This window comes from Xyrauchen texanus, chromosome 33 (genome assembly GCF_025860055.1).
Source record: "Xyrauchen texanus isolate HMW12.3.18 chromosome 33, RBS_HiC_50CHRs, whole genome shotgun sequence".
In the NCBI taxonomy this organism is placed as follows: Eukaryota; Metazoa; Chordata; class Actinopteri; order Cypriniformes; family Catostomidae; genus Xyrauchen; species Xyrauchen texanus.
In genome coordinates, this window is record NC_068308.1 from 21,505,652 (window position 1) to 21,532,759 (window position 27,108).

Here is a 27,108-nt window from a genome sequence, read left to right on the forward strand (position 1 = left end):
AATATAACAACATTATCAAAGTTCTAACAACTTTTAATTTAAATAAACTTGTAATACATGTCACACAAACACATTATAATAAATGTCACCTTTAGATATGGTTTTATTTAGTGTGTATTTACTCCAGAAGCAGTATCTCTCAGTATGTTTTTCTCTCATAACCTCAACATGGCACTGCTCCCTCTTTGAGCGAGAGTTGTAATGGCCTCAAGTGCTCGTCTGTTTGTGTCTTTCAGCATTTATGCACATTAAGATGAGCAAAAGAAGAAATAGTTCCCATCCTGCACAAGTATTTGCTAATATAGCCTAATTCTTTTTATTTCACTTTGAAGCTTATGATATATATTCATGGTATCCAAATAATAAAACATTAGAATCAATATTTTTGTGTGAGGATTGATGTTTTTGATACAACATCAGTAGCGGAAGTATCGATACTTTAGGATGGATCTGCCCATCCCTACCATTTATTCTTACCCATTGGTCAATTTGGGCTTTGTACTTGCTCTCCAACAAAAATATTGCACTGTTCTGAAAGATCATCTTTTGGCAGTGTCATGGGTAGTCATAAACATACAGGTCCTTCTCAAAAAATTAGCATATTGTGATAAAGTTCATTATTTTCCATAATGTAATGATAAAAATTAAACTTTCATATATTTTAGATTCATTGCACACCAACTGAAATATTTCAGGTCTTTTATTGTTTTAATACTGATGATTTTGGCATACAGCTCATGAAAACCCAAAATTCCTATCTCAAAAAATTAGCATATCATGAAAAGGGTCTCTAAACAAGCTATTAACCTAATCATCTGAATCAACTAATTAACTCTAAACACCTGCAAAAGATTCCTGAGGCTTTTAAAAACTCCCAGCCTGTTTCATTACTCAAAACCGCAATCATGGGTAAGACTGCCGACCTGACTGCTGTCCAGAAGGCCATCATTGACACCCTCAAGCAAGAGGGTAAGACACAGAAAGAAATTTCTGAACAAATAGGCTGTTCCCAGAGTGCTGTATCAAGGCACCTCAGTGGGAAGTCTGTGGGAAGGAAAAAGTGTGGCAAAAAACGCTGCACAACGAGAAGAGGTGACCGAACCCTGAGGAAGATTGTGGAGAAGGACCGATTCCAGACCTTGGGGGACCTGCCGAAGCAGTGGACTGAGTCTGGAGTAGAAACATCCAGAGCCACCGTGCACAGGCGTGTGCAGGAAATGGGCTACAGGTGCCGCATTCACCAGGTCAAGCCACTTTTGAACCAGTGGCTACAGAGAAGCAGCACTGGACTGTTGCTCAGTGGTCAAAAGTACTTTTTTCGGATGAAAGCAAATTTTGCATGTCATTCAGAAATCAAGGTGCCAGAGTCTGGAGGAAGACTGGGGAGAAGGAAATGCCAAAATGCCTGAAGTCCAGTGTCAAGTACCCACAGTCAGTGATGGTCTGGGGTGCCATGTCAGCTGCTGGTGTTGGTCCACTGTGTTTTATCAAGGGCAGGGTCAATGCAGCTAGCTATCAGGAGATTTTGGAGCACTTCATGCTTCCATCTGCTGAAAAGCTTTATGGAGATGAAGATTTCATTTTTCAGCACGACCTGGCAACTGCTCACAGTGCCAAAACCACTGGTAAATGGTTTACTGACCATGGTATTACTGTGCTCAATTGGCCTGCCAACTCTCCTGACCTGAACCCCATAGAGAATCTGTGGGATATTGTGAAGAGAAAGTTGAGAGACGCAAGACCCAACACTCTGGATGAGCTTAAGGCCGCTATCGAAGCATCCTGGGCCTCCATAACACCTCAGCAGTGCCACAGGCTGATTGCCTCCATGCCACGCCGCATTGAAGCAGTCATTTCTGCAAAAGGATTCCCGACCAAGTATTGAGTGCATAACTGAACATAATTTGAAGGTTGATTTTTTTTTTTTTTTGTATTAAAAACACTTCTTTTATTGGTCGGATGAAATATGCTAATTTTTTGAGATAGGAATTTTGGGTTTTCATGAGCTGTATGCCAAAATCATCAGTATTAAAACAATAAAAGACCTGAAATATTTCAGTTGGTGTGCAATGAATCTAAAATATATGAAAGTTTAATTTTTATCATTACATTATGGAAAATAATGACCTTTATCACAATATGCTAATTTTTTGAGAAGGACCTGTACAACACTGTCATGCACAGAACCTTTGAAAAATAAAATATGCTATTATAACAATTGAAATAAAAATGCAGATACTCACAGGAAATTGAACCCAGGTCTGTATGCATGGTTAACAAACACACTACCCCTAGACCAGGTCAAATTAATTGGAACAGACATCGATCATACAACGCTTATTAATGATACCAAAAATGTTTTATGATGCGCAAAACACCTTCTCTTGGCTACTTGTCAATTCACATTGTACGAATCTGCTGAAAATACATCTCCAGTTAACACGATCCCCAGTTGATCCATAACACTGGTAAACCCTCAAGCCTTTATTTCGGTGGAAGCTTTTATTTTGAAAACTGAAAGGACTGAAGTTTATGTTGTTAGCAGTGTTGCCAACTTAGCAATTTAGATTTAGCAACTTTTTGACCCCTTTAGCGAGTAAAACTTTTGTACTAGTCTGCTTTAGCAACATTCTTCCACATCATTCGGCACACACAAAAAACATAATCTCTATCGTGAATAATGTCTCATTGTCTTTCAAGTAATATGACTGACCCGAATGCCATCATGAGTTGGATTTATGTACATATGGATGTTCTATAAATCGAATGACTGACAAGCTTACATGTTGTTGGTATTTGTTGCGACAATCTCAACTTCAGTTCATGTGCCTGCTCTCCATTTAGAAAAGAAAAGTCAGCCTACAGCGATAGAAGAGCTTTGAGAAATTATCTAGTAGGGTGAGAGAAAGAAAGAGAGGGAGAATGGATATGAACCCTTGATCTATAATAAATTATAGAGATAAGAGATATGAACGGATGAGGTGACACTGTCATAAAGTCATTGTCACAAGTAATACGCACTGATGGTTCAGCATCATATAGATATGTAAAAAAATAAATAAAAGATATATTACATATTATCTCCAAAACAGCTCCATGTGAGGCATTATAAGGAATATACTATAGATCCATGTTTAAAAATAAATAATAAAAAAAAATCCCAAACACTACACCACCACCTACCCTAGTTTCTTTTGATAGGTTAATTTTGGACTTGGTTCAATGATGCAGTTTAATCACAAAACAAAATAAATAAACAGAAATCCTCACTGTCTGAATGTTTGACAAGTTCAATTAGTGATAGTTAAATGATTAGTACTTCAATACTAATTGTTAAATCATTAGTTCAATTAGTTCATCAGTTCTATGCCTTTAAAGAATTGATGTAGCTCTTTACTCCAATTCATTTACATATGTAAATTTGACGTCTTATGTAATAAATGTTGTCATCACGTGATTTAGCTACTTTAAGTGACATTTCAGCGAGCCTTTGGCTACTTCCCATGAGAAATAGTTGAGTTGACAACAGCCTTTTAATGCAGTGATATGCTCTCATCTGCCTTGCTGTCAACAAAAACCCACTCTCAAGGGGTTATTTTAAATATGTATAGTAAATTACAGCGAGCAAACATAGAGGTATGTGAAATTACACAAATGTGCAATTAAAGTAAATCTGGGGTGCTTTAAATAATGCACTCAGTGCATGTTAGCACACCTAACTGAACTCAGAGCACAGCTGTCACTCAGGGCACCAGATAGATAGAGTTTGTGTGTATGGAGCACAGAACCACTCTGAAACCACTTGTGTAATGCAATGATCCAGCTTACATGTCTTTAAGAAAGCACTACACACTACAGACAAAACAGCCGTGCACATAGACGCAGCACAGCGGGCAGCTCGTTAAGACTATTTATTTATTTATTTAATAAAATCGAAGCCCTCATGGTTTGAAAATCGCACTGGGTCAAATCGCGATTTCGATTTTATTTCTGGTAATCGTTCAGCCCTACCACAATGAGAATGCACAAAATGATTGATAGGCAAAAGCATCAAAGACTGCAGACACATTGTGTGGTGAGATATCTCAGGACACTTATTTCTGTGATATCTTTCAGGGAGTATGATTATTTTCTGCATACCATTCCAAAAACAAATCACTTACAGCACGTTTAATTTATGTCGCCTACACGTGCACCACCACGCAGTGTATCAGATGGTGTCACACTACACTAAAACAGTATAAAAAATATTTCATTTTATAATTTTTGGATTTCTACCAGACATTTGCTATTAAGTAAGTTAGTTTGTCAGTTAGTAGAGAACAGCTTAATACATCAATGATGTTAAATTAAAAATATTATGCTCAAATCGCTTTACAATGTGTCTGTGTCCATCTGGACCTGGATTTCCATTCATCTGGTTATGGCCAATAAACATTATTCATGTAGTCCCAATGCCAATGGATTAAGAAAACTTCCATTTATTCAAGTTAAATTGATTGCATGCAATGCAAATTAAGTTCAACAATTGTGATAGCATTAGCTCATTTTAATAAACTACATAGAAAATGCAGGGAAATGTGAGATAAATATATATATTTTATATTATGAGTTATTTTTATATTTCTCTTTCACAGGTTCTTCCATCTGGCATCCTCCATGCAGACATGCAGCACGTATGGAGGAAAAGAGTAAGGTAAAAATAAACAAACTTGAAGATTGGGACTGGAGTACTATAGAGACTCTGAAGCATGGATGTCTTTAAAGCCCAAAGTCTAAAAATAATTAATATTTTTCATAGCAACTAGAATCAGTGACAGCCCCTAAGAATGACAGTCAGCACAGCTGTTGAATTTAATAATAGCTCATCCTTATTTACACAAAGGCATTTTAAATTGACAGTGCTGTTGTTAAATGACAATGAGTGCATGTTACTGATTTAGATGCCTGACATGCTCTGAAATACCAAGCTAGATGCCAACCTGCAACTTAAGTAAAATGCAGTATGTGGTAGGCGTTCACTGTAATAACCCTTTCCCTGCAGAAACAGGTGCGGATTCAGCTCAATGACCTCCATTCAAATGTACCTGAGCAGGTTTGTGATATGTGGTCCCTCATCCTCTGCATGGGCTTACCTCCCAACCTGCTTTCAGCTTTAATAATACAATGCTCATTTTGAGGTCCAAACTGGGCCTGCCAGGCAACCACCAGGTTTCCGACACACCCACCCAATCCTGATTAAGTAATCAGGAGTCAAAGAATAGGTACAGAGGCTGTGGGCTGATTATGACTAGTCCATGGGTATAAATAAACACTGATAAGCCATAAATGCATTACTAATGAATTGGCCAATCTTTCATAATATGCAAGACGTCTCTCAACTCTAGACTTTCTGATGTATTTTGCTTGATGTTTGTTGCTGTTTTTAAAGTGACTTTTTCCCTTTATGACAAGTAACTTCAAGTAATCCATCCTCTGTCCTACAACATGCAGTGTTTGGCAAAACAGTGAAACAAGCATTGCTTTTGTTGGCAAATCTTGATCTAATTTTCAGATTTTCTGTATAGTTCATAACCAGTTTGAAGTATTAATTAACATATTAATTTACTATTATTACATCAAATCCGTAGTAAAATCCACATTTCAATTGTTCTATATTCACTCATGGCTGGGCCCAGATGGAAATTGCAGACATTTTTGTGTATTTAGAACTTGAGAATTACGGTATGTGTGTTTAAAATATGTAGAAATCTGTTCTTCAGGTGCAGATTCTGTGTGGGCCTGCTCACAGGCTTATTACATAACATGATTGATAGTCACTTGATACAGGGGTATGAATTTACTTGGAAAAAAAAAAAAGAACTAGAACTTTACAATGTTTTTCCTTTTGTTTGTTGTACTCTTAGGTTTTAGTGTCTTTTTATTTGTTTTCCTCACTTGGTTTTTGTTTTCAGGTGACCAGAACCTCTTCTGAGAGCATCACCTCTGCTCCTGCCTCCAGTGCATCAGGCTCCCCTAGCAGAGTTATCTATGTAAGTGCATATCTGAAAATTATTCCAAATTGTAAAGCTGTGGTTCTCAAACCTTTTGACTCCAAGGCTAACCAAGATAATATTCACAGGCCCTCCTCTCACTCAGAAAGGAGCGCTTAGCTGTGCATTTTCACCAGAGTGAGAAATATAATGTCAGTCAGTTTACATAATAATCTTGATTTCTTTGCTGTTTTTAATCAAATAATTGTAATAAACCTTATTCTAAATTATTTTAAGTCATCTTGAGGCCCCCTATAAAGCAGTGGCTCTCAACTGGTTTTGATTTAAATGAGACATCAAGTGGCAACCTAACAAAAGTGTTAATCATACCAATTGTAACATTACAAATTTAAAATGTGCTTTAAAATCTAATATTGAAATTGATTACTATTACCTTGAACTGTGTATAGGCTCATTATGCAAATGATTAGGACACTACTGAAAACTGAAACTGATTAGTTTTATGCTGTCTTTGTAGTTTAAGTGCTTGGTTTCTAAATGTTCTTAATGTATCGATTTTAGTGGTTTCCTGCTCCCCAAAGCCATTTATTCTCTGTACAAACCATTTTGGTCAGCACAAACCATGTTTGCCCTTATTGCATGTAAACTCACTTAATGACTTTAAGTTCAGTCAGGTTCTTTGAACTTGTAATCTGTTAGCCAATCGGTTAGCTCACATGTGAGTTGTTTAGCCAATCAGCTAGCATGGTGTAAACTGATAGGTCCTTTGACATGCAATCATTTAGCCAATTAACTTGTGTATCCTCTCTTTGTTTAACTTTGTTTAATTGCTCAGTTTTGCATATAAAAATGTTTTGCTGAAGCACTCTGCAAATGTTATTTTTTTCTGAAACCCTCCTCCTCCCCAGCTGCACTGTCTAGATCAGTTAAGTTGTGATTGTATGCATGTCTTATTGTGCAGCAACAGCATGGCCACATGCTAAACACAGTGGGGCAGATTCACCAAGAATGAATTGCGCCTGATAAAGCGCTGTTTTTTACATGTGCTAACTGTGCTCGTAGCGCCCGATTCACTAAACTAATTATGCAGATAATGCAACGGCTCAAATGCGCCCACAAAATCGCTGCCGAACGCAATTTGCTCGCACAATTCTGATCTCACAGGCCGATTCTGAGTGCAATATAGCCGAGGAAGCCACAGACCACTGTATTTAACCCATCCTGCCGAGACTGAACAGCATCACTTTGATCACCTGGATCATCTCTTAAATATGCAGAATGTGCGCTTGACGACACACGCATCTGGATATATGCCAGGTTACAATGTTATTCAACATCATTTGATGATTATTTGATTAATATCTGATGAATGGATCTGTTGAAAATGTTCAATCATCTCTTTAAAATAAAATGTATTTTACCACCTATTTTCATTTGGCGTAATAGCATGATGTAAATTGCGCTCTAATTTACATAGAAAGGAGCTGTGTTTGCACAGAAAAGAATGACAATGACTTCAGTCGCAGTGCAATGTCAGCGCTGATTGCACCCGCTAAACGTGATTACAGGTGGCTAGTGAATAAGATGCAGGTATTTGTGCTTAAATACCAAGCAGAAAAGTGTTGTCGCGCAGCTGTTTAGTGAATCTGCCCCAGTATGTCTGTGCATGTTCTAATAGTAACAAGTCTTCGTACTCACTTTTCAGATCTAGTCTGCCAAGCTGAAATCCTATAAATATGACATGCCCATATTAACTTGCTAAATCATTCTGAGAATTGTCATGTTTTGCATACTACACTGAAATGTAGTTTTGTATATGGTTTTCAAAGATGTTACACAACCTGACCATGTTGGCCTTTTTTGCCTAATTTGTCTAGTGACAGGTGCATTTGCTCCAAAATACTGTAGCGGCTGGAAGCATGGCATTTGATGTCAATACAAAAATAAATTGCTTTCTCTTCCCTTTTAAAAGTTTATAAGCCTATTAATTTGCTATGTGATTAGCTAAATGCAAATAATAAAATGCCATTTTTTCTTGCCAGTAACAGACACACTTTGGGTCGCTACCCACTCGCTGAGAACCACTGCTTTATAATAAATCTTATTACTACTTTAATTTTTATGAGTTTGCCACCAGGAGGCAGCAAAACACAAGGTAACATGCATGGAGAACACATTTATACCATAATGTTTTTTTCTGATGTCTGCTTGTTTGACCACTTTATCTAAAGGCAAAACTGGGTGATGAACATCTGGACTACAAGGATCTGGCTGCTCTTCCTAAAATCAAAGCAATCTACAACATTGACAGACCTGATATGCTCTCATATTCACCTTATGTGAGCTACCCTGTGGAGGACAGAACTTTTGGAGAGGTACAAACACACACCCTCACATATAAGTGGGAGTAACTTACATATGTCTTTGATTTGGTGTTTCTCTCTTACAGTTCTTACACTTTACAGGTGACCTGAAAGAACAAAGCAAAATATAGCATAATACAACACCTAGAGCATGTGTGTACTTACTATATGTGTTGCTACAACCATGTCATTTTCAAATCTAAGCATCTTTTATCTCTAATCATCATCATTGAGTATTACTCCAGCAAGTCTTGTCCAAAAAGCATAGTTTTACTAACTCATTGATTACAGTAGTTTCAGTGATGCAGAGCAACTTTGGAAGAAAACTCCATTGTTTTTTCATGAACATATTTAGCATGGCATTCCAGACCATCTTACTCATTTGCTTTCTTTGTTTACAGTCACCCCAGCAACATACACCTACTCCAACTGAGGTACAGTAGAGTTTACATGAAGGACCATGCCCTATTGTTGTTTCCTTGTGTTCTTACTCAGTTTTGTGATAGGTTGTTGTGGTTTGGTTACATGAGCAGCATTGTGTCATATGTTTTCAATCATCTTCAGTTAGCTCGAAAAATGTGTTGTATACTCCCTCAATGATCAGTCTGATAGCAGTTAAGAGATATAAGACTGATTATTGGATTAGTCATGTCCGTGTTTCTTTTCCAGGCCGATAGTCTCCTCCTGTGTGCCATAGTACCATACTGATCACCATTTAACTTCATTTATTGTCTCAAGTTATTTACTTGCAAGCTCAGACTGAAATGCTGCCTCCTTGTTTCTAGGGAGATGGGGAAAAGTCTCCTCACCAGTGGAGGCCCTCCAGCCCCAGCTCCAACAGCTCTTTAGGGGGTTATGGCCGTTATACCCCTTCCCGCTCACCACAAACCTACAGCAGACCAGGTATCCCTCCACTTATATGCTCACATGGCCACTCAGTCAGGAGCACAAGTTAATTGTTAAATTATCTTTAAGTCTTTTCAGTAAACTGGGTGGATCTTTAAACATTTATTGTTTTGCTCTCTATACCAGTGGTTCTCAACTGTTCTAATTGAGTTGCGGACAGCATTGAAAAATCAATGCTAAATGCAAATAATATAATACATCTAGCCATACTGTATATTCATACACCAGTAGGATAGCCAAATAAATAGTATTTGCAACTTTCAATAAGAAGAAAATACTCCCCTTTCTTTTGTTGTTGATGTTAAAGGCTGGACATCCCATCAAATTCTACAGTATCTTGTCACAAATTCATTTATCACTAGATAGATGCTACACTGAAAAAAGTTAACCTAAAAAATGTAAATGAACTGGCTTAATTCAAGTCAATATTAAGAAATATTATTTAACGTCACTGAATCAACTTGAATACATTAGGTTACACTAACAAATCTCATTTCAATGCTCAGATCAGGTAGCTATAGCTGCTAAAGGTAACAACTGCAGGTTAACACTTTTTACAGTGTAGACAAATTAGGTAGTTGCCAACATGGAAAGGTTGCATAACATGCCCTCATCCTTGAAAACCATTAACAAAATGAATGTATTAAGTTCAGGTTACATTGGATTACTTTGGTGTCCAAAGTAAAATATGGGTCCTGAAGCAAAACCAGTTGAGAACCACTGTTCTACACTATCACACAACGTGTTGCATTCTAAAATTACATAATGAAACACAGTAAACTGATTTGATACAGGCTGTTTCATATTACCATCTTTACAGCAGCTCTAAAATGATTTTCTGATCAAAGTACTTTAATTAAAAAAAGATATATGTTTTTTAGCATAGGTGCTGATCTCATATTACTTCCATTTTTTCCTGTCTGGTTGGTATTTCTTGCTCAGAGCAATACATGAGCATCAAATATACCACCCATCCAGACTATTCCAACATGTTGACTGTACCAACTTCGGGTAGGAATAGCGCCCATGGTATTACCAGAGAGTCCTCCCCACTACCTTTGTACAGCAGCAGTGGTCGAAACACTCCACTGGCAGGGAACAGTGGTGTGGCCCTGCCACTCAACCCTACCACCCTAGCCATGCTTCAACATCACAACTACATCCCTTACTTCAGAGGTAGCACAGCTCTGCCTGCAGACTTTTGCTTAGTAACAATCCATCACATGCTGCACTTGTGTGAACTTTAATGCAATGCACTGATGCGTGTGGCTGGAATATTTGATAGGTGATAGATTGGCTATTTGATAGACTTCCCCGTGATATTATGAAGAATTTTAAGAATTTTGCAATGTGTGTGTTATAACACAACTAATGTCACAACTGCATGAGGTTCCTGTTGTTGCAGGTTCCTAAATTAACTTTTTGCAACACCTGCCAATGGCTGGTTAATTGAGGAAATGTACAGCCCTTAAAATGTTTTGAATTATTTGTATAAAAAAAAAAGAAAAGAAATTGTCCCTATGAAATCCGTGTATCATTTGTTCATTTCATATTCAACTAGGAATTCAAAATCAGTAAAACATAAAACGACTTGTTATTTCATTATTAGTTTACAAAACCAATATTCAAAAACAAATAATGACTTGTAATTTTTGTCATTTATTCTCCAACACTTGCCACTTGTCACTGAGACGCTCGCAGCATAATATACCGTAGTCTATGCCTATATTTATTATATTAACAAAATATCTAATTAAGGAATATTCCACATATGTTTTGCCTTATTGAGTTCTGGGGAAAAATAAAGCTTTAGACATCCGATATACATTTCTGATGAAATTTTCTTCTACAGTTAAAAGTCGTAAGAAACAATTAGATCTATACAATGTAATGTTGCAGTTCCTATTAAGTCACTAACCAAGTGGCAAGTAACCCCATTTTATTTGCTCGCCAAAGCCAATTTTTATTTGCATTTGGCACTTAACAAATGTTAATTATGGGCCCTGTGCTTTTGGTATTGGATCTCAGCACATATGAAATCACTACCTTATCCTTCATCCACATTTCCTGAACAGGAATTGAAACAGGAGTCTATCAAGAGGCAAAGTGTGAGAGTAGGCCTAGGACAGCCCTGCACCTCAGTTTGCCTTCTCACGGTAAACCTTAGACCCTCTGGTCTTGGTCTATCTTTACTGTGAATCACCAGTTTATTACAGTGGCTTGGGATTGTTGGTGTACTGCAAGTTTCAGTATTTGGACCACTCTGTTTTTTATGCTTGCTGTTATTGTGTTTATTGAGAGTTTGTACGTGAATTGGTATTGCATGGAAAATGTGGATTTTCATTATAAAAAACAGTCATTTATGCATAAAGACAAATGTGATCATTGGTGGTGAGCATCAATCTGCATTTATTTGTGGTAGTTGATGTTGTGCTTCATCTGCTCTCATTTCTCTTATTTATTGAAATGTTTTAGCTTAACATGTTTTCAAACTCTCCATCATTGATTTAAAAGAGTTCTCGCTTAGACTAGCAATCATTTGCAGATGGAGATATGTATATAGCTTCATTTTGACCCAATTTAGACCTGATATTAACATGCATAATGTATCCGGATAAAATGTAGATCTTCTTTTGCTGGATTGCATTTACACCTTGCATTTCTGAGAGTATCCATTGTGATCGGATAGTGATTTGATTTCACTTACCACTCAAAATGGAAAATGGAACGTACAGTACATAGTACAGTAACACTTTACAATAAGGTTCCATTTGTTATCATTAATAGATAATAGATTAGATATCATAACCAATTTTTTTATTTTAGTATTTATTGATTCATGTTAATTTACACTATGTAAATACAATTGTTCTTGGTTAGTTCACTTTAATTCATAATGCCTTAACTAATGTTAACATATACAACTTTTAAAAAAATGATTAGCATATGTTGAAATAAACCAAGCTTAGTATGTGCTGTAAAAGTATTATTCATTGTTAGGTTATGGTAACCTCATGTCAATGTATATACCTAATGTTAACGAGTACAACCTTACCGTAAAGTTTGACCTATATTACTTATGTAATGGTATGCTGATAAAAAAAAACGCACTAGCATTTACAACTCCGAATCTGGTCCCAAACCACCACATATATGGTTTCAGTGATCCACTCATAATCCGTTCACGATGCATCTCGGGTGCATTTACACCTGACTTTAAATGTGGTCAAGTGCTATCCAGTTGTGATTCGATCACTGAAAATACCTGGTAAATCCAGGTGTGAATGGGGAAACTAGAATATATTGGAGTATATTAACTTGTCCACGAATGTGACATTACAAATTTGAGCATCTCTGGGGAGGTGATACTGGGAGACATATAAAGCTATACAGTAAGTCTTTGCCATGGACCACTTCATTGTATGTTGTTCTGGTGTCTGAGAAGAAGAGCAAAAGATGATAGAAAGCAGGAATAGAAAATCTTTATATTTAGTAAATCACGCTAGAGCTTTCTGTTTTGTGGTTTCTCTGCCAGAAGTAGAGCGAGCGGGAATGAAGTTCACAGGGGAAAATTAAAGGGGTAAAGCTGCAGTGGAGCTGTAATTTTGTGTCGGTTTGCCAGACGCAGCAGCATAAACCTCGGCCCTGTGCAATCCCAGGCCAACCTTTTGAGTGCATTGAGGTTGTGTTTGGAGTGTGTTCTTTATGATTCACTTAGCTGTCTAATTGACCTCTTATGGGTTAAGGACACACATAATAAGGTCTCCCTTTCAATTTGAAGTCAGCACATGGCTGCCTCGATCTTGTAGTGTAGCCAAGTGAGTGTGGTTCCTATTTAAGATATATGAAATTATAATTAAACATTTAAGTCTATTAATTGTCTGAACATGTGTAAGGGATGAAATACATGTGCATGGGACTGTAGGAATAACAAAGAAAACTGCAGATGCAACATGCTGCATCAGTGCAAGCAGGGCTAATATGAATTCAACACACAATACAGTGATCATATAGAGACTGCTGTGTTTCTTTTTTAATTTCTTTTAAGTCAACGTGAAATTCAAAACACATTTTACTTCTGTAATGTTGTACATTTCTGAGTGAAACACCTGAATGCAAGTTTGCTAAAAACATGAATTAATTAGCTATTTGGCTATTGGTCAAAGGAATAGTTCACCCAACAATGACAATTCTGTCATCATTTACTCACTCTTGTGATGTTCTAAACCAGTATGACTTTCTCTCTTCCTTGGAAAATAATAGGAGATGTTAGGCAAACTGACAGTCATGATCCACTTGGAATGATGGATATAAGATATATGAAATATATATAAAAATAAGAAATATGGAAAAAAGATGTAATGAAAGTGAATGGTGACAGAGACTGACATTCTGCCTAACATTTCTGTTTGGATTTAATGAAAGAAAAAAAAAATTGCGACAGGTTTGAAACAACATGAGGGTGAGTAAATATTGACATAATTCTCATTTTGTGAATTATCCCTAATAAATAATAAAAAAGTACATGATGAATTAAGACATCCAGTAATGGAGAGCCTTGAGATGAAGACTATAAATCTTCATACTCCACAATGTGCTCCAGTGTTGTGATTTGTGTATTTGGTGTATTTTATGACACTTTCCTACTCTCCCAGCTCCAGATGTTTGGACTTTTTTTCCTAAAACTGGGTGAAATTTCACTAACAGCACTTTGTGTGTTTAATGGTGTGTGCATGTGTCTGAAGGAACGTTGCAAGTGTGTGTGTTTGTGTGTGATGTAGAAAAGGAAAAAGAAAAAGGAGACAGAGAAAGAGAAAGAGATAACTGATTAGCAAATGACTTCATGTACATGCTCTCAAATTGCAAAATTGTTCCAGCTCACATATACAATGAATACAATTACAGTTGAAGTCAGAAGTTTACATACACCTTAGCCAAATACATTTTAACTCAGTTTTTCACAATTCCTGACATTTAATCGAAGGAAACATTCGTTGTCTTAGGTCAGTTAGGATCACTACTTTATTTTATGAATGTGAAATGTCAGAATAATAGTAGAGAAAATGAATTATATCAGCTTTATTTCTTTCATCACATTCCCAGTGGGTCTGAAGTTTACATACACTTTGTTAGTATTTGGTAGCATTTCTTTAAAAAATGTATATTTTTGGGTAGCCTTCCACAAGCTTCTCACAATAATTTGCTGTCACAATAAATGTTGGCCCATTCCTACAGACAGAACTGGTGTTACTGAGTCAGGTTTTAGGTCTCCTTGCTTTTTTAGTTCTACCCACAATTGTTTTATCGGATTGAGGTCAGGGCTTTGTGATGGCCCTACAATACCATGACTTTGTTGTCTTTGAGCCATTTTGCCACAACTTTGGAGGTGTACTTGGGGTCATTGTCCATTTGGAAGACCCATTTGTGACCAAGTTTTAACTTCCTGGTTGATGTCTTGAGATTTTGATTCAATATATCCACATAATTTTCTTTTCTCATGATGCCATCTATTTTGTGAAGTGCATCAGTACCTCCTGCAGAAAAGCACCCCCACAATATGATGCTGCCACCCCCGTGCTTAATATTTGGGATGATGTTCTTCAGCTTGCAAGTCTCACCCTTTTTTCTCAAAACATAATGATGGTCATTATGGCCAAACAGTTACATTTTTGTTTCATTAGACCGGAGGACATTTCACCAAAAAGTAAGATATTTGTCCCCATGTTCACTTGCAAACTGTAGTCTGCCTATTTATGGCAGTTTTGGAGCAGTTGCTTCTTCCTCGCTGAGCAGCCTTTCAGGCTATGTCGATATAGGACTTGTTTTGCTGTGGATATACATACTTGTCTACCTGTTTACTCCAGCATCTTCACAAGTTCCTTTGTTGTTGTTCTGGGATTGATCTTCACTTTTTGCACCAAACTATGTTCATCTCTAGGAGACAGAATGTGTCTCTTTCCTGAGCAGTATAATCCCGTGGTGTTTATACTTGTGTACTTTTGTTTGTACAGATGAATGTGGCAGTTCAGGCATTTGTAAATTGCTCTTAAGGATGAACCAGATTTTTGAGGGTCCACAATGTTGTTTTCTGATGTCTTGGATGATTTCTTTAGATTTTCCCATTATGTCAAGCAAAGAGGCACTGAGATTGAAGGCAGGCCTTAAAATACATCCACAGGTTCACCTCCAGTTCAGTACACCTCTTATCAGAAGCTAACTGGCTAATTGTCTAAAGGCTTAACATCAGTTTCTGGAATTTTCCAAGCTGCTTAAAGGCACAGTTATCTCAGTGTATGTAAACTTCTGATATATTGGAATTGTGATACAGTCAATTAAAAGTGAAACAATCTGTCCATAAACAATTGTTGGAAAAATGACTTGTGTCATGCACAAAGCAGATGTCATAAACAAATTGCCAAAATTATAATTTGCTAATATAAAATCTGTAGAGTGGTTAAAAAATTTGTTTTAATGATTTCAACCTAAGTGCAGGTTAACTTCTGACTTCAACTGTATGTACAGCTGAAACAAAGATGCTCTCTCTCCCTCTCCTTTACTCTCTGTCTCAGCTTGATAATAGCGTGTGATTATCAATATTTATTCTCTTCTCCTGAAGATGCTAATCTAAACTTCACTGTTCAGCCTGCCTGTGACAGTATATGCTGTCTCTTTTCTCTCTGAGCCACTCAAGCTAAGAAACTTAAGGTGCAGTCACTTTGTCTCCATTCACACGCATGTGAACACAGGAGATTTGGTGAACACTGACAATGCATATTCATATGATGAAACACTTCGCACCTGTAGAAAATCAAAACAGGTCACAGATTGACCTCTTAGGTCAATACAAAGAGTACAAACTGAATACAAAATTGTTACAAACTAAATGTTACATATGTCGGTCACATAAAATATCCTGGAAATGTCTTGGAAAATAACCCTGATAGTATATCATATTTAATTTATTGTTACTCTGCATTTATAATTTTTCATATATTAAAAACTGAACCCTAGAGTGTGACATCATCCTGTTGCCCATATTCATTGGGGTGTCCGAAGTTATGTCCCATTCTCAAAGCCTAGTGTGACTGCACCTGTATTCTTTATGCTCTGTTCAAGCAGAGCACTGCAGTTTGTGTATCTGCTGAACAGATGTCACCACTATAAACTAAACATACTGCAAAAGCAAATTTGTTAATTTCAGTGGTTTTGAGCTGGCTGTATTGTGAGGTTTGTTGAAATCAAAGCTGAAAGGTTTGTGACTCAATGCAGTATAATTCTAGTTTTTGCAACTCCTCCCTTTCTTCTATTCTTTTCTTTTTTCCTTAACCCCCCCAAGGTAGTGAAAGTGGACGCAGTACCCCCAGTCTGTCTACCTACTCTGATGGCAAATCTCCTTCCTCTACATATGTGGCTGCCCCTCGTCATTTCCACATCCCAGGTAGGCCTGCTTGTCACTTGATTTGCCAGATTTGCCAGAGGTACAGTAAGCCTGAAGGTAAAAGGCATACTGTACCTCTGGCAAATCAATACAGCATTTGTATTATCAGTTGTGCAACCTACCCTTGACTAAAGTGTGCTTACACTGTTGGCCTATTTCTTCTCACATCTGCTCTGCTTTCCTCCTCTGTCCTCCCCTCTGTACAATGTTAAAGGATTAGTTCACCAAAAATGAAAATTCTCTCATCATTTACTTACCGTCATGCCATTCCAGATGTGTATTACTTTTTTCTTCTGCTGAACACAAACAAAGATTTTTAGATGATCTAAAAATCATCTAAAAATGATTTTTAGATCTTTTTGATCTCTGTTGGTCCTCACAATGCAAGTGAACAGTGACCAGATCTTTGAAGGTCCAAAAATCACATAAAGGCAGCATAAAAATAATCCATAAATACGTATATTCAGAAGAGATATGATAGGTGTGGTTGAGAAACAGATCAATATTAAGACCCTTTTTACTATAAATTCTCCTCCCTGCCCAGTAGGTGGCGATATGCACAAAGAATGCGTATCATCAAAAACAAAAGAAGAAGAATGTGAAAGTGGAGATTGATAGTAAAAAAGGACTTAAATATTGATCTACTTCTCACCCACACTTATCATATCACTTCTGAAGATATGGATTTAACCACCGGAGTCATATGGATTACTTTATGCTGCCTTAATGTTTTTTGGACCTTCAAAGTTCTGGTCTCCATTCACTTGCATTGTATGGACCTACAGAGCTGAAATATGCTTCTAAAAATCTTTGTGTTAAGATAAATGAAAGTCATATACATATGGGATGGATGAGGGTGAGTATATGATGAGAGAATTAAAATTTTTGGGAGAACTATCCTTTTAAATACACTCCTTTTTCACCCACATATATGCTACCCTTTTAATTTTTTTTTAGGAAACATTCTGTCAAACTGTATAATAAAAATTCATATCCTGCCAAGTCTTGTCGTTTGATCTTTTCATAAAGATCACAGTCATTTTGTACTCTGCATTAATTGCATTTATAGCAATGTAGTACAATTGTGTTTTATTACTGTGAGCAAATGCCTATTATTAATTAAAAAATAATGCTTATTTGTCATTCCTGAATATGGTTAAAATTAACCTTATGATCAGTTTCATGGTTTTTCTGCCTATGACATTTCTTTTTCTATTTTTAATGACATCTATTGTCCCACTATTGGCTGAAACAGCTCTTAAAATGTCCCACATGTGTTATATTAAATGACACATTTTTCCTTGAGGTAACGTTTAAGAAACAGTCATGAGTTTGAGCTGACCTAAACAAGCTGCACAGATACACATGCTATGTCAATTAAAAGGACATTGTGTCATTGCAATTACATCATTAATCTCCCTAATTTCCTTTAGGCTAAACTCATTTTTGGAGACATTTTATGCTGTAGTCTGTAGCACATCATGTTCTTAGTTGAACTTGAGATGTGATGTTCCTTATTTATAACTTTAAAGCATATGATTCAGACTGCAGAAAAATCCATATTTTAAATACATTTCATCAAAGCCCAGAAAGTCTCTCAAAGGCAAAAATGTTTGATTGTTGCATACTGACCGTAAACATTTCTGGACATGACTGTTATGAAATGTGGTATAATATCCATATATTATCAATATCGTGCTTGATACATTTGCTGCCCTTTCTTTTGCCCTGATTCCATTCTTTAATAACTCATGCTTCTTTATTCGTCTTCTTTCTCTTCTAATTTCCCTTTCCTCTGCACCTGTCCCACTCTCTCTCTCTCTGTCTCTCTTCCATTCTCAGAGAATAAAGTCAAAGATAATATCTATAGAAAACCCCCTATCTACAAACAGCATGGTACAGTTCAGTCTTCAGACAACCATGTCTCTTTGCATGCTGTCACTATGGTACCCGTTGCCATGGAACCTCGTTACCTTTGACCCTTCAACTGTCTGCTGGTTTCCATTTCAGCTCCTAACAGTAGGCACTGAAAAGGAGTTTTACAAAAAAACAAAAAGTTTATGGTTAGACAAGTTACTTCTCACGCACCAGTCAGAAACCTATTTTGTGGTTTCTGGTTATGTTTTTGGTTGTGCATATACAGACGCCTTGGTTATATGATCAAAGGGTCATATTGTATTTCATCCATGTTTATCGAGTTCATTTGTTTTATGTCCGTAGTGGTTAGCCCTGAATCATTATTGCCTTGCTTGAAAGTCCAGATTTAAATTGTACTGTAACTGTGTATTGGAACATGGTAGCTGGTCTAAGATGGTTATTAGCTGGTTGACAATGCACCATGGTATGATTTTTTTGTGTGTGCTCCAAGATGGTCTACCGGCTTTTGACTAGCTAATGGTCTGCTTAAACCAGCAAAATACCATCTCAGAATAGCAAGAAACCAGCTAGCATGTTATAAAATGCAGCTACTAGCTTAAATTGGACTTTCCAGAAGGATAGTACCAAGTAATGCCATAACTGAGAATTTGGTTTTTGTTTTGTATTTATTTAATGTTCTTTCATTTAATGCAAAATATGCATTTGATATGTTTTCATCCACAAAATCTTATACATTTCTTTTGTAGTTTTTTGGTATTTCTATTGCTTTAGCCTGACATGGAAACAGCAGTCAGATATATTCTTTCTTTTCTTTTGTGCCTCTCTCCATTCGTATATACTCATTTGTCAGTTGCAGTACAGTGTCCCATCTGTGATCTAGTGATTTAGATGTTAGACAATGTTTGGTGTTTGTGTAACTCATTGGTTGGGTGAAAAGTCAAAGGTATTTATGTAACCCATCTTGACTGTTTTAAAGGCATTTATTTAGCTCATTGTGATTGGGTGGTAGAGGTTTTAATCACTTGACTGGCTTCTTTTTACCTTTAGTCCTGAACTTGCACCCTGGATTGACATTGTGTTTGGTTGTGTCACTTTTCACTTGCCTGTTGTTTCTGTTCAAAGATTTGTTGTCCTCCCTTAATCAAAATTGAGTTCTGTTTTTTTTTTCACTCTCTAAAATCATGGCTACACTGATCAAATCAGATGATTTAATTTAAATGTGTGTTGTCTGTCCACTGTGATACCTTGCATGGTGCAGTTTAAATCAGTGTCACTCCTTTAAAAAGTGAAAACTGTCTTTAGGTTGTATTTAAACTGTCTTACTATGTTGCAGCTTCCAGAACCTCCTGGCAAGATGGTGATGATGTAGACAGAAAGGTGATTAATTTATTTATTTTAAAACCAGTATATGAAGTTATCTTAGCTAAATAGTAAAGCTCTTTTGTTAATTTAATCAGACCTATATACGTATCTCTCACTTCTCAAACAGTGGCCCCAAAAATAATTTAAACCTCTCTTAAAAATATAGGAATATCATTGCATGAAAAAACTAAATATCAGATGCTTTCTGGTTGTTAAAGTTAGTGGTTCATGTCCATAACATGTATTAGGTTCCAAGCACAGAGGGTGCGTAGGCACCTATTGTAATCCTTAGTGTTCTTATTCTTATTCTTCTAATTCCGCACCACCTTTTCGTCAAAAGTTAGAAGCATTTGTATAATGCTGTAAGTCAAAACAAATGTATTTTTTCACCACTCTGCTTAAAATTATCAGCAGAATTATATATTCAATCTAAATGTTTGCCATTGGTGTGCTTGGCCCCGTATTGGCTGTTTGCTGCTATGTTTTTTAATGTAGTCATTGCAACAACAACAAAAACTATTTTTTTTAGAAATGGTCCTTTTTTTTGCAGAAGACACATGGTTACATTTTTTTGTTAAATATCAAATGAAATTCATACATCTTGAAAGGGATAGTTCACCCAAAAATCGCATCATTTACTCACCCTCATGCCATCTAAGATGTGTATGACTTTCTTTCTTCTGCAGAACTCAAATAAAAGTTTTTTAGAAGAATATCTCAGCTCTGTAGTTCCATTCAATGCAAGTGAATGGTGATCAGCGCTTTAAAGCTCCAAAATACAGTCATAGTAAAAGTAATCCATACAATTCCAGTGATTTAATCTATGTCGTCAAAAACGATCCAGTTGGTTTTGCGTGAGAAGAGATCAACATATAACTCCTTTTCTCTGGACGTCTTGGCAGCACTCTCCTTTGCGATCATGATTTCAAGCTCCATTACACTTCCTCTTGTGCCATCTAGTGGTCTGTGTATGCGTCAAGCACTATTAAGTGTAACTGAGCTTGAAATCATGATCGCCTAGAGACTGTAATGGCAAGATGTACAGTGAAAAAGGAGTCAAATTTTGGTCTGTTTTCACCCAAAAGGAACTGAATGGCTTCAGAAGACATTGATTAAACCAATGGAGTCGTATTGATTACTTTAAGGCTGACTTTATCTTCTTTTTGGAGCTTCAAATGCCTGATCACCATTCACTTAATTTATATGAACCTACAGAGCTGAGATATTCTTCTAAAAATCTTTGTTTGTGTTCAGCAGAAGAAGGTTACACATATCTAGTAAGTAAATAAATCAAAGGTTGAGAAAATGATGAGAGAATTTTCATTTTGGGGTAAGCTCTCATTTTAAGTGTGGCATTAGTCTCCAAAAGTGTCCAAATTCTTTTTGGGACCATTGTAAATACATAGTTCTTTCCATGAAGTTCTTTATTTGACATGCTTTACTATTTCTGATTGATGACTGTTGTGTTTGTAATAGACCAGAACAAGTTGGATGAACCTGAAGAGTGAGATTGATGGACAGTCTCCAGACATCAATCCCAGGACCTCCACCCACAGCTTGCCTACTGATATGTCTCAACCCAGTGAGTAGCCAATCCCAGTCCTCCCGCTTGGTCCCCATGAACATGATGCAAGAGTATAAAGCTATACATTGCATATATTCTATAAACTGTCCAACACACTCTCTTTTACAGATTTTCCATATAACAAGTCTGCCTCGCTGCCAGGATATGGGCGGAATGGCATATACAAGGTAAACATGTAGAGTGCATCATTGCATGTTTAGGTCAACGCCTAAATGAAAGCTCAAGACTAGGGTTGGGAATGGAGAAGTTGAGGTTCTTATTCAGTACTGGTTCCATTGAACAAAAAGTTATTACTTTTATTGTGCCCAACTCAAACCAAGAATTGATTCTGTGTTTTTATTCAGTATATTTTCAGGAAATATTAGAGCAAATTATTAAAAGCGGGGATCTTTCCTCAAAAGTACTAATAGAATTGTTAATTGAACCCTTATGGGACTGGAATCTTTAAAGTCCTTGATCATTTCCATACGCAAGAGCCCATCACGATAATCGCATACAAGAACAGCACGCTGGAAATCTTTTCAGAATTTTCATCTGTCCGTGAAATTTCTTTCCGTGTTTTTGAATATATGTGAGCTGTGGTCACGAATACCATCACTTCCTCTCTCAGCAATGAAGAATCTTGTTTGATCCTGGTTTGATTTGTCAAATCCAGCTGCTGGGACATGGAGGGGTGTTCTAATCACACACATGGATCAATTCATGACACAGTCATAGTTAGTCTAAAGATTTAGCTGAGGAAGCCATAATGCTGGAAGGGTGTGTCTATGTGTATGTATGTGCATGCGTGCATTTAGTCTTGTTTCCCACCCTCTGGCAGATTTCCATGTTCACTTTGATCTTTAAATGGAAATCTGGCTCCCTTACACAGGACGGTTTATTGGAGGATCCTTTATGCAGAAGAACTAGATGTGTTACAATGGCAGAAAGCCCAGGCGCACTCTTTATTTAAAAATCTGATTCAGATCTTTTATCTCTGATGCCACTATGATGCCAATGTCTTCTTTGTTTGATAGTAATCTAAAAGCTTCTTTTATACACAAAATGGCTGTATTTTACAGTTGTTCTTGGTAACCAACTCCCATGACATTAAGCTACTTGAAGACAAAAATATTACCTATTCTTGATTTCTAATCTGGTCTAACTTAGTGTCATATTTCACCCTTACTTTCCACAAGCAATCACAAAGGCATGTGAAACAGAAAGCTAGTCATAGATCAACATTTGTAGCCAAGCACACCACAAGTTCCAGCCCTACGGATTTAAGGCACTTTCTGTGCTAGACTAATCTTTAACCTCAGGAAATTAAAGAAAAACTTTCACCTTTACAGCAGCCAGTTTTTATGCTAGAGCCCTGTTCACACATGATATTGTTACTCTTTCTGGATTCTGTGTTCACTGCATAAACAATAGCTACTGTTTGTATAAAGAGACATATTTAGGCTTAAAGGGATAGTTCACCCAAAAATGTAAATTCTTTTGTCATTTACTCATTATCATACCATCCCAGATGTGTATGACTTTTTTCTTCTGCTGAACACAAACAAAGATTTTTAGACGAATATCTCAGCTCTGTAGGTCCATACAATGCAATGAATGGTGACCAGAATTTTGAAGGCCCAAAAAGCAAATAAAGGCAGCATAAAAGTAATTCATAAGATTCCAGTTGTTAAATCTTTATCTTAAGCCTTTATATGCTTTTTGGACCTTCAAAGATTTGGCCACCATTAATTTGCATTGTGTGTACCTACAGAGCTGTGATATTGTTCTAGGGTGTGTAAATGATGAGAGAATTTGAATTTTTGGGTTAACTATACCTTTAAGCCTACTGCTTTCTGCTTGTAGATAAATGTGCAATGACTGAACAATTTTGCTTCAAAGGTGTGTGTTAATTATACAATTTTAAGCTTGTCACACGTTGGTCATTACTAGGCGGCTGATCTTGTTGAGGATGACCCAGACCATGACTCTAGCTGGGGTGGTATGAGAGGTGAGTGAGTATTTAACTTACAAATTGTCAAAAGACGAGTTGTGTTTGGAACACCCTAGAATAATTAACTAAGATTAACTTAAGTAATTTGCTATCTTTCTCTTTTTTTCTCAACCTCTTTCCCATTTTCCATTATTTTCTCAGAGTACAAGGTAAGTTTTGATGTTTATAATACGTTTTTATGCTAGTGTGCTGATTTTAATTATCTCTATTACACATTGGTTAGACTTTGTCCCATTTTGTAGAATGCAAATAGCTGAATGCATAAATATTAAAAGAGCCAACCGACAGATTTTCCAAGCTTTTTGCAAATCTTTTCGTGAATTGCACTTTTTCTGTAACACTTTACAGTAAGGATGTATTAGTTAACTTTAGTTAACTACAGTAGTTAACATCAACTTATAAGTGTTTCTTTCGCATGCATGCACATGTGTTGCAGGTCTACCCCTATGACATGCTAGCTGTGTCTCACAAAATCCGAGTAAAACTACCACGTGAGGTGGACCGCACCAGACTGGAGGTAAAGGCAATATTTTATTAGAACTTCAAACTTTCTTCTCTATTCAAGTCTTTCCTTTTCTGGTTCCTCTCTATGTGGCCTATTTGTTTGATTCAAAGTCTTAACTAGCCCTTATGCAATGTAGATGTCTTCACTTGAGTATTGTTTATGTGTAGAGGCCTTTCTTTTGTTCATCTTGATTTTGACTTGTTTGCACTATGAAGCAAGTTTTGATTAAGTTGTGATTGGTGATACATTTGTAATAATCTACATACTGTTGTGTTTTTTTCATTATGGACTGCAGGTTGTTGTTCAGTTCTTGGGTCTTCCTATTTCCTGTGCTGCTATTGCTGTTCAATGTTAAAAATAATTTTGTCAACATTAATCTGTAACTGGTTAAAGCAGGGGTCCCCAAACTTTTTTCTATGAGGGCCACATCATTTTTCCTTTCTATAATGGAGGGCCGTAGTCTAACAGAAAATGGCATGGGCCGGATTGATTTATTGTGGAGATTGTTTTATGATTTTAAATGGATTTACAGTATTATGCCTCCTAATGCTAGATTAATTTATTATTTATGCACCATACATATCAAGTGATATATAGCCTATTAAAAGAGCATTATTACTATCGTAATGACATTTTTTCATATTCATTGCTATTGAAATCAAATGATTTACTTAGGCTACTCATGCGTATTAGGCTAATCAGTGTGAACTATGTCCCCTTGACGCGCCAACCATACTAGGAGCTCCGTCAGTCGTGATGCTGGCCAGCTTAGACCAGTCTAGATCCAACTCTTCTATCGTTTGGCACACTTTACCAAAAATATCCTCCTCGTAGTACCTTTGAGACTTTTTAGGGCTGCCAGCTCCTCGGACACTTCAAAGTTTGAGCTAACTCCGCGAAGAAAAATGAGCAGCTGTGCCGTGTCCTGCATGTCATTACTTTCATCCAGCGCTAATGCAAAAAAATCTAATTCTTTCACTTTTTCCTTCAGCTGGGCATATTATACCCCATTTCTTCAATTCGTCTGGTGATTGTACTTGCGAACAGACTCACCGCATTTAAGACGTCTTTCTTATCGGGGCACACCTCCTCCGCAACAGCATTCATACATTTCTTTACGAACTCACCATCACTGAATGGCCTACCGCAGGTTGCAATCAGTTTAGCTACCTGAAAGCTAGCTCGAATGGATGACTGGTTCAACTGGGTTTGCCGTACAAACGTATTTTGCTGAGCAGATAGTCCACTTTTTAGCTTCGACACTTTGTCTGCTCTCATTTGGCCTTGTAAACTCGCATACTTGTCTCTGTGGCGGGTTTCATAGTGTCGGCGCAGATTGTATTCTTTGAACACGGAGACTGTTTCTTGACAGATGAGGCAAACAGCCATTTCTTTGCATTGAACAAAAAAATAATCACTTGTCCACTTTTGGTTAAATACCCTGCATTCTGAATCAACTTTTCTCTTTCCCAACCGTTTGGCCATTTTGTTGTCACTTTAAATTTTCTTGCTGGATCGCGTGCACCCGCTCGATCACGCTGGAACGTTAATCCGGGTGAATCTAACAAATAATTTGGCTACTTTAATAATTATAACTAAGGGAAATTTTATTTTGAAAGCCAATATGTATTATCAAATACAAATATGATATGATTAAAACATATTTAAAATTAAATTGTAAAAATATTTCTCTGCATGGCATTGTTCAGAGGGCCGGTCCAAATGTGGGGGCGGGCCGTATTCGGCCCGCGGGCCGTAGTTTGGGGACCCCTGGGTTAAAGTATAGCAGAAGGCATTCAGGCGAAACGCAATTTGTGTATGTTTGTGTGTTTGCATGAGTGCATATCTGCCTGTGTGTGTGAATGTATGTGGGGTTATGCTACAGATGCCTCGGCTTTGTTGGAACACAATTCACTTGCCCATGGCCAAAACATAATATATTCTCCCTGTTCCTGGACATTGTCTCAGTGTTATAAGTGGGCTTAAATGAAAACTGAGGAGATATGTCAGGCTCACTTTAACTTCACTGTGAGTTAGGAGAGATGCTGATTAACTCTTCTCATGGAATCCCTGTGGTTGAAATTACAATATCTCAAAACGTGTTTGTTAAAAGTCTGTTCCCCCCGACATGAGAGACCAATGTCACATCTGCTAGAATTGAGTGTGATTGGAGTCATTGTCCCAGCATGAGGCACTTACACCACCCAACAGAAAAATAAAATGGATGATTTCTGCATCTGTTTGGAGAAGTGCAAGACACCCACACATCTGCAAGTGTTACAGTACCACATACAAGAGGGCTTGAAAGCATAAAGATTTATACAAATCCATTCTGGAATGTTTTAAACCCAAATTGAGGTCACAGGCTTGAAAGCCTGGCAACTTTCACAGCACCCCAGCGTTGCTCGTAATCCTGATTGTACAAAAAGCAAATAATGCCCTCAACAACTGCAAAGCTTTAGGTGACACATGCATATGGATGGTTGTAATTATTGTCAATATTATGTCATTTTTCCACACTCTTTAATCCATAATGACGTTTGCTCCATGCAGATATTGATATCAGAATAAACAGTGTTTAAAATCCTAGCAGAGGCCCACTGGGTTTGTTCTAAATAATGTTTAATTAGCCCTTTGTGTTATTTTAGGCCTTTAGTTGGATGACCATAGCATGGAGCTATTCTGCCTGTTTAATTAGTTTAAGTTTACAAACTATTTCCATTTTTTGTAGCTAAGGTACAGTATAACGTGTCTGGATATTTGATGGTGCCGATGTGCAAAACTACATTGCAGTTGTGACACCTCTCAGAATAAATGTAAGGTGTTATAACAGATATTACAATATGAAAAGACAAAATTAGACATACAGTACATACACTCCCTGTGAAGCAGATCTAAACAACTGGGAAGGAGGATGGTTTCAGACGGCTTACCTGTAAACAACTGAGGCAATTTAATATTAGATAAAGAGAGAGTACGTAAGTTGACTGCATTCTATAGGGGCCAATTAGTTTGAGCAATAGAGAGTTTGTGAGCTGATTGGATTGTCTAACACAGGGGTTTTCAGACATATTGATGCCAAGGA

At 37.0% G+C, this 27,108-nt stretch overlaps 1 protein-coding gene across 9 annotated transcripts in view; it reads left to right on the forward strand.

Moving 5' to 3' along the window:
* Positions 1–27,108, forward strand: part of LOC127626650 (actin-binding LIM protein 2-like) — an 88,218-nt gene that overhangs the window by 57,522 nt on the left and 3,588 nt on the right. For 2 of the 9 annotated variants that reach the window (XR_007968478.1, XR_007968477.1), the window contains exons 8-20: positions 4,638–4,696; positions 5,045–5,095; positions 5,955–6,032; positions 8,225–8,368; positions 8,758–8,790; positions 9,142–9,259; positions 10,205–10,438; positions 16,599–16,700; positions 18,543–18,596; positions 19,912–19,955; positions 21,417–21,522; positions 21,634–21,692; positions 23,458–24,035. Coding sequence is in view for 1 of the 9 variants with exons in the window: in XM_052102625.1 (XP_051958585.1) it covers positions 4,638–4,696; positions 5,955–6,032; positions 8,225–8,368; positions 8,758–8,790; positions 9,142–9,259; positions 10,205–10,438; positions 16,599–16,700; positions 18,543–18,596; positions 19,912–19,955; positions 21,417–21,522; positions 21,634–21,692; positions 23,458–23,515; positions 23,660–23,667; positions 23,955–24,035 (1,178 nt within the window). In the remaining 8 variants the exon portion in view is untranslated. Of the gene's footprint in view, positions 1–4,637; positions 4,697–5,044; positions 5,096–5,954; positions 6,033–8,224; positions 8,369–8,757; positions 8,791–9,141; positions 9,260–10,204; positions 10,439–11,337; positions 11,419–16,598; positions 16,701–18,542; positions 18,597–19,911; positions 19,956–21,416; positions 21,523–21,633; positions 21,693–23,457; positions 24,036–27,108 lie in introns of all 9 variants that reach the window. The other 7 variants (XM_052102625.1, XR_007968482.1, XR_007968479.1 and 4 more) reach the window with 7 other exon arrangements.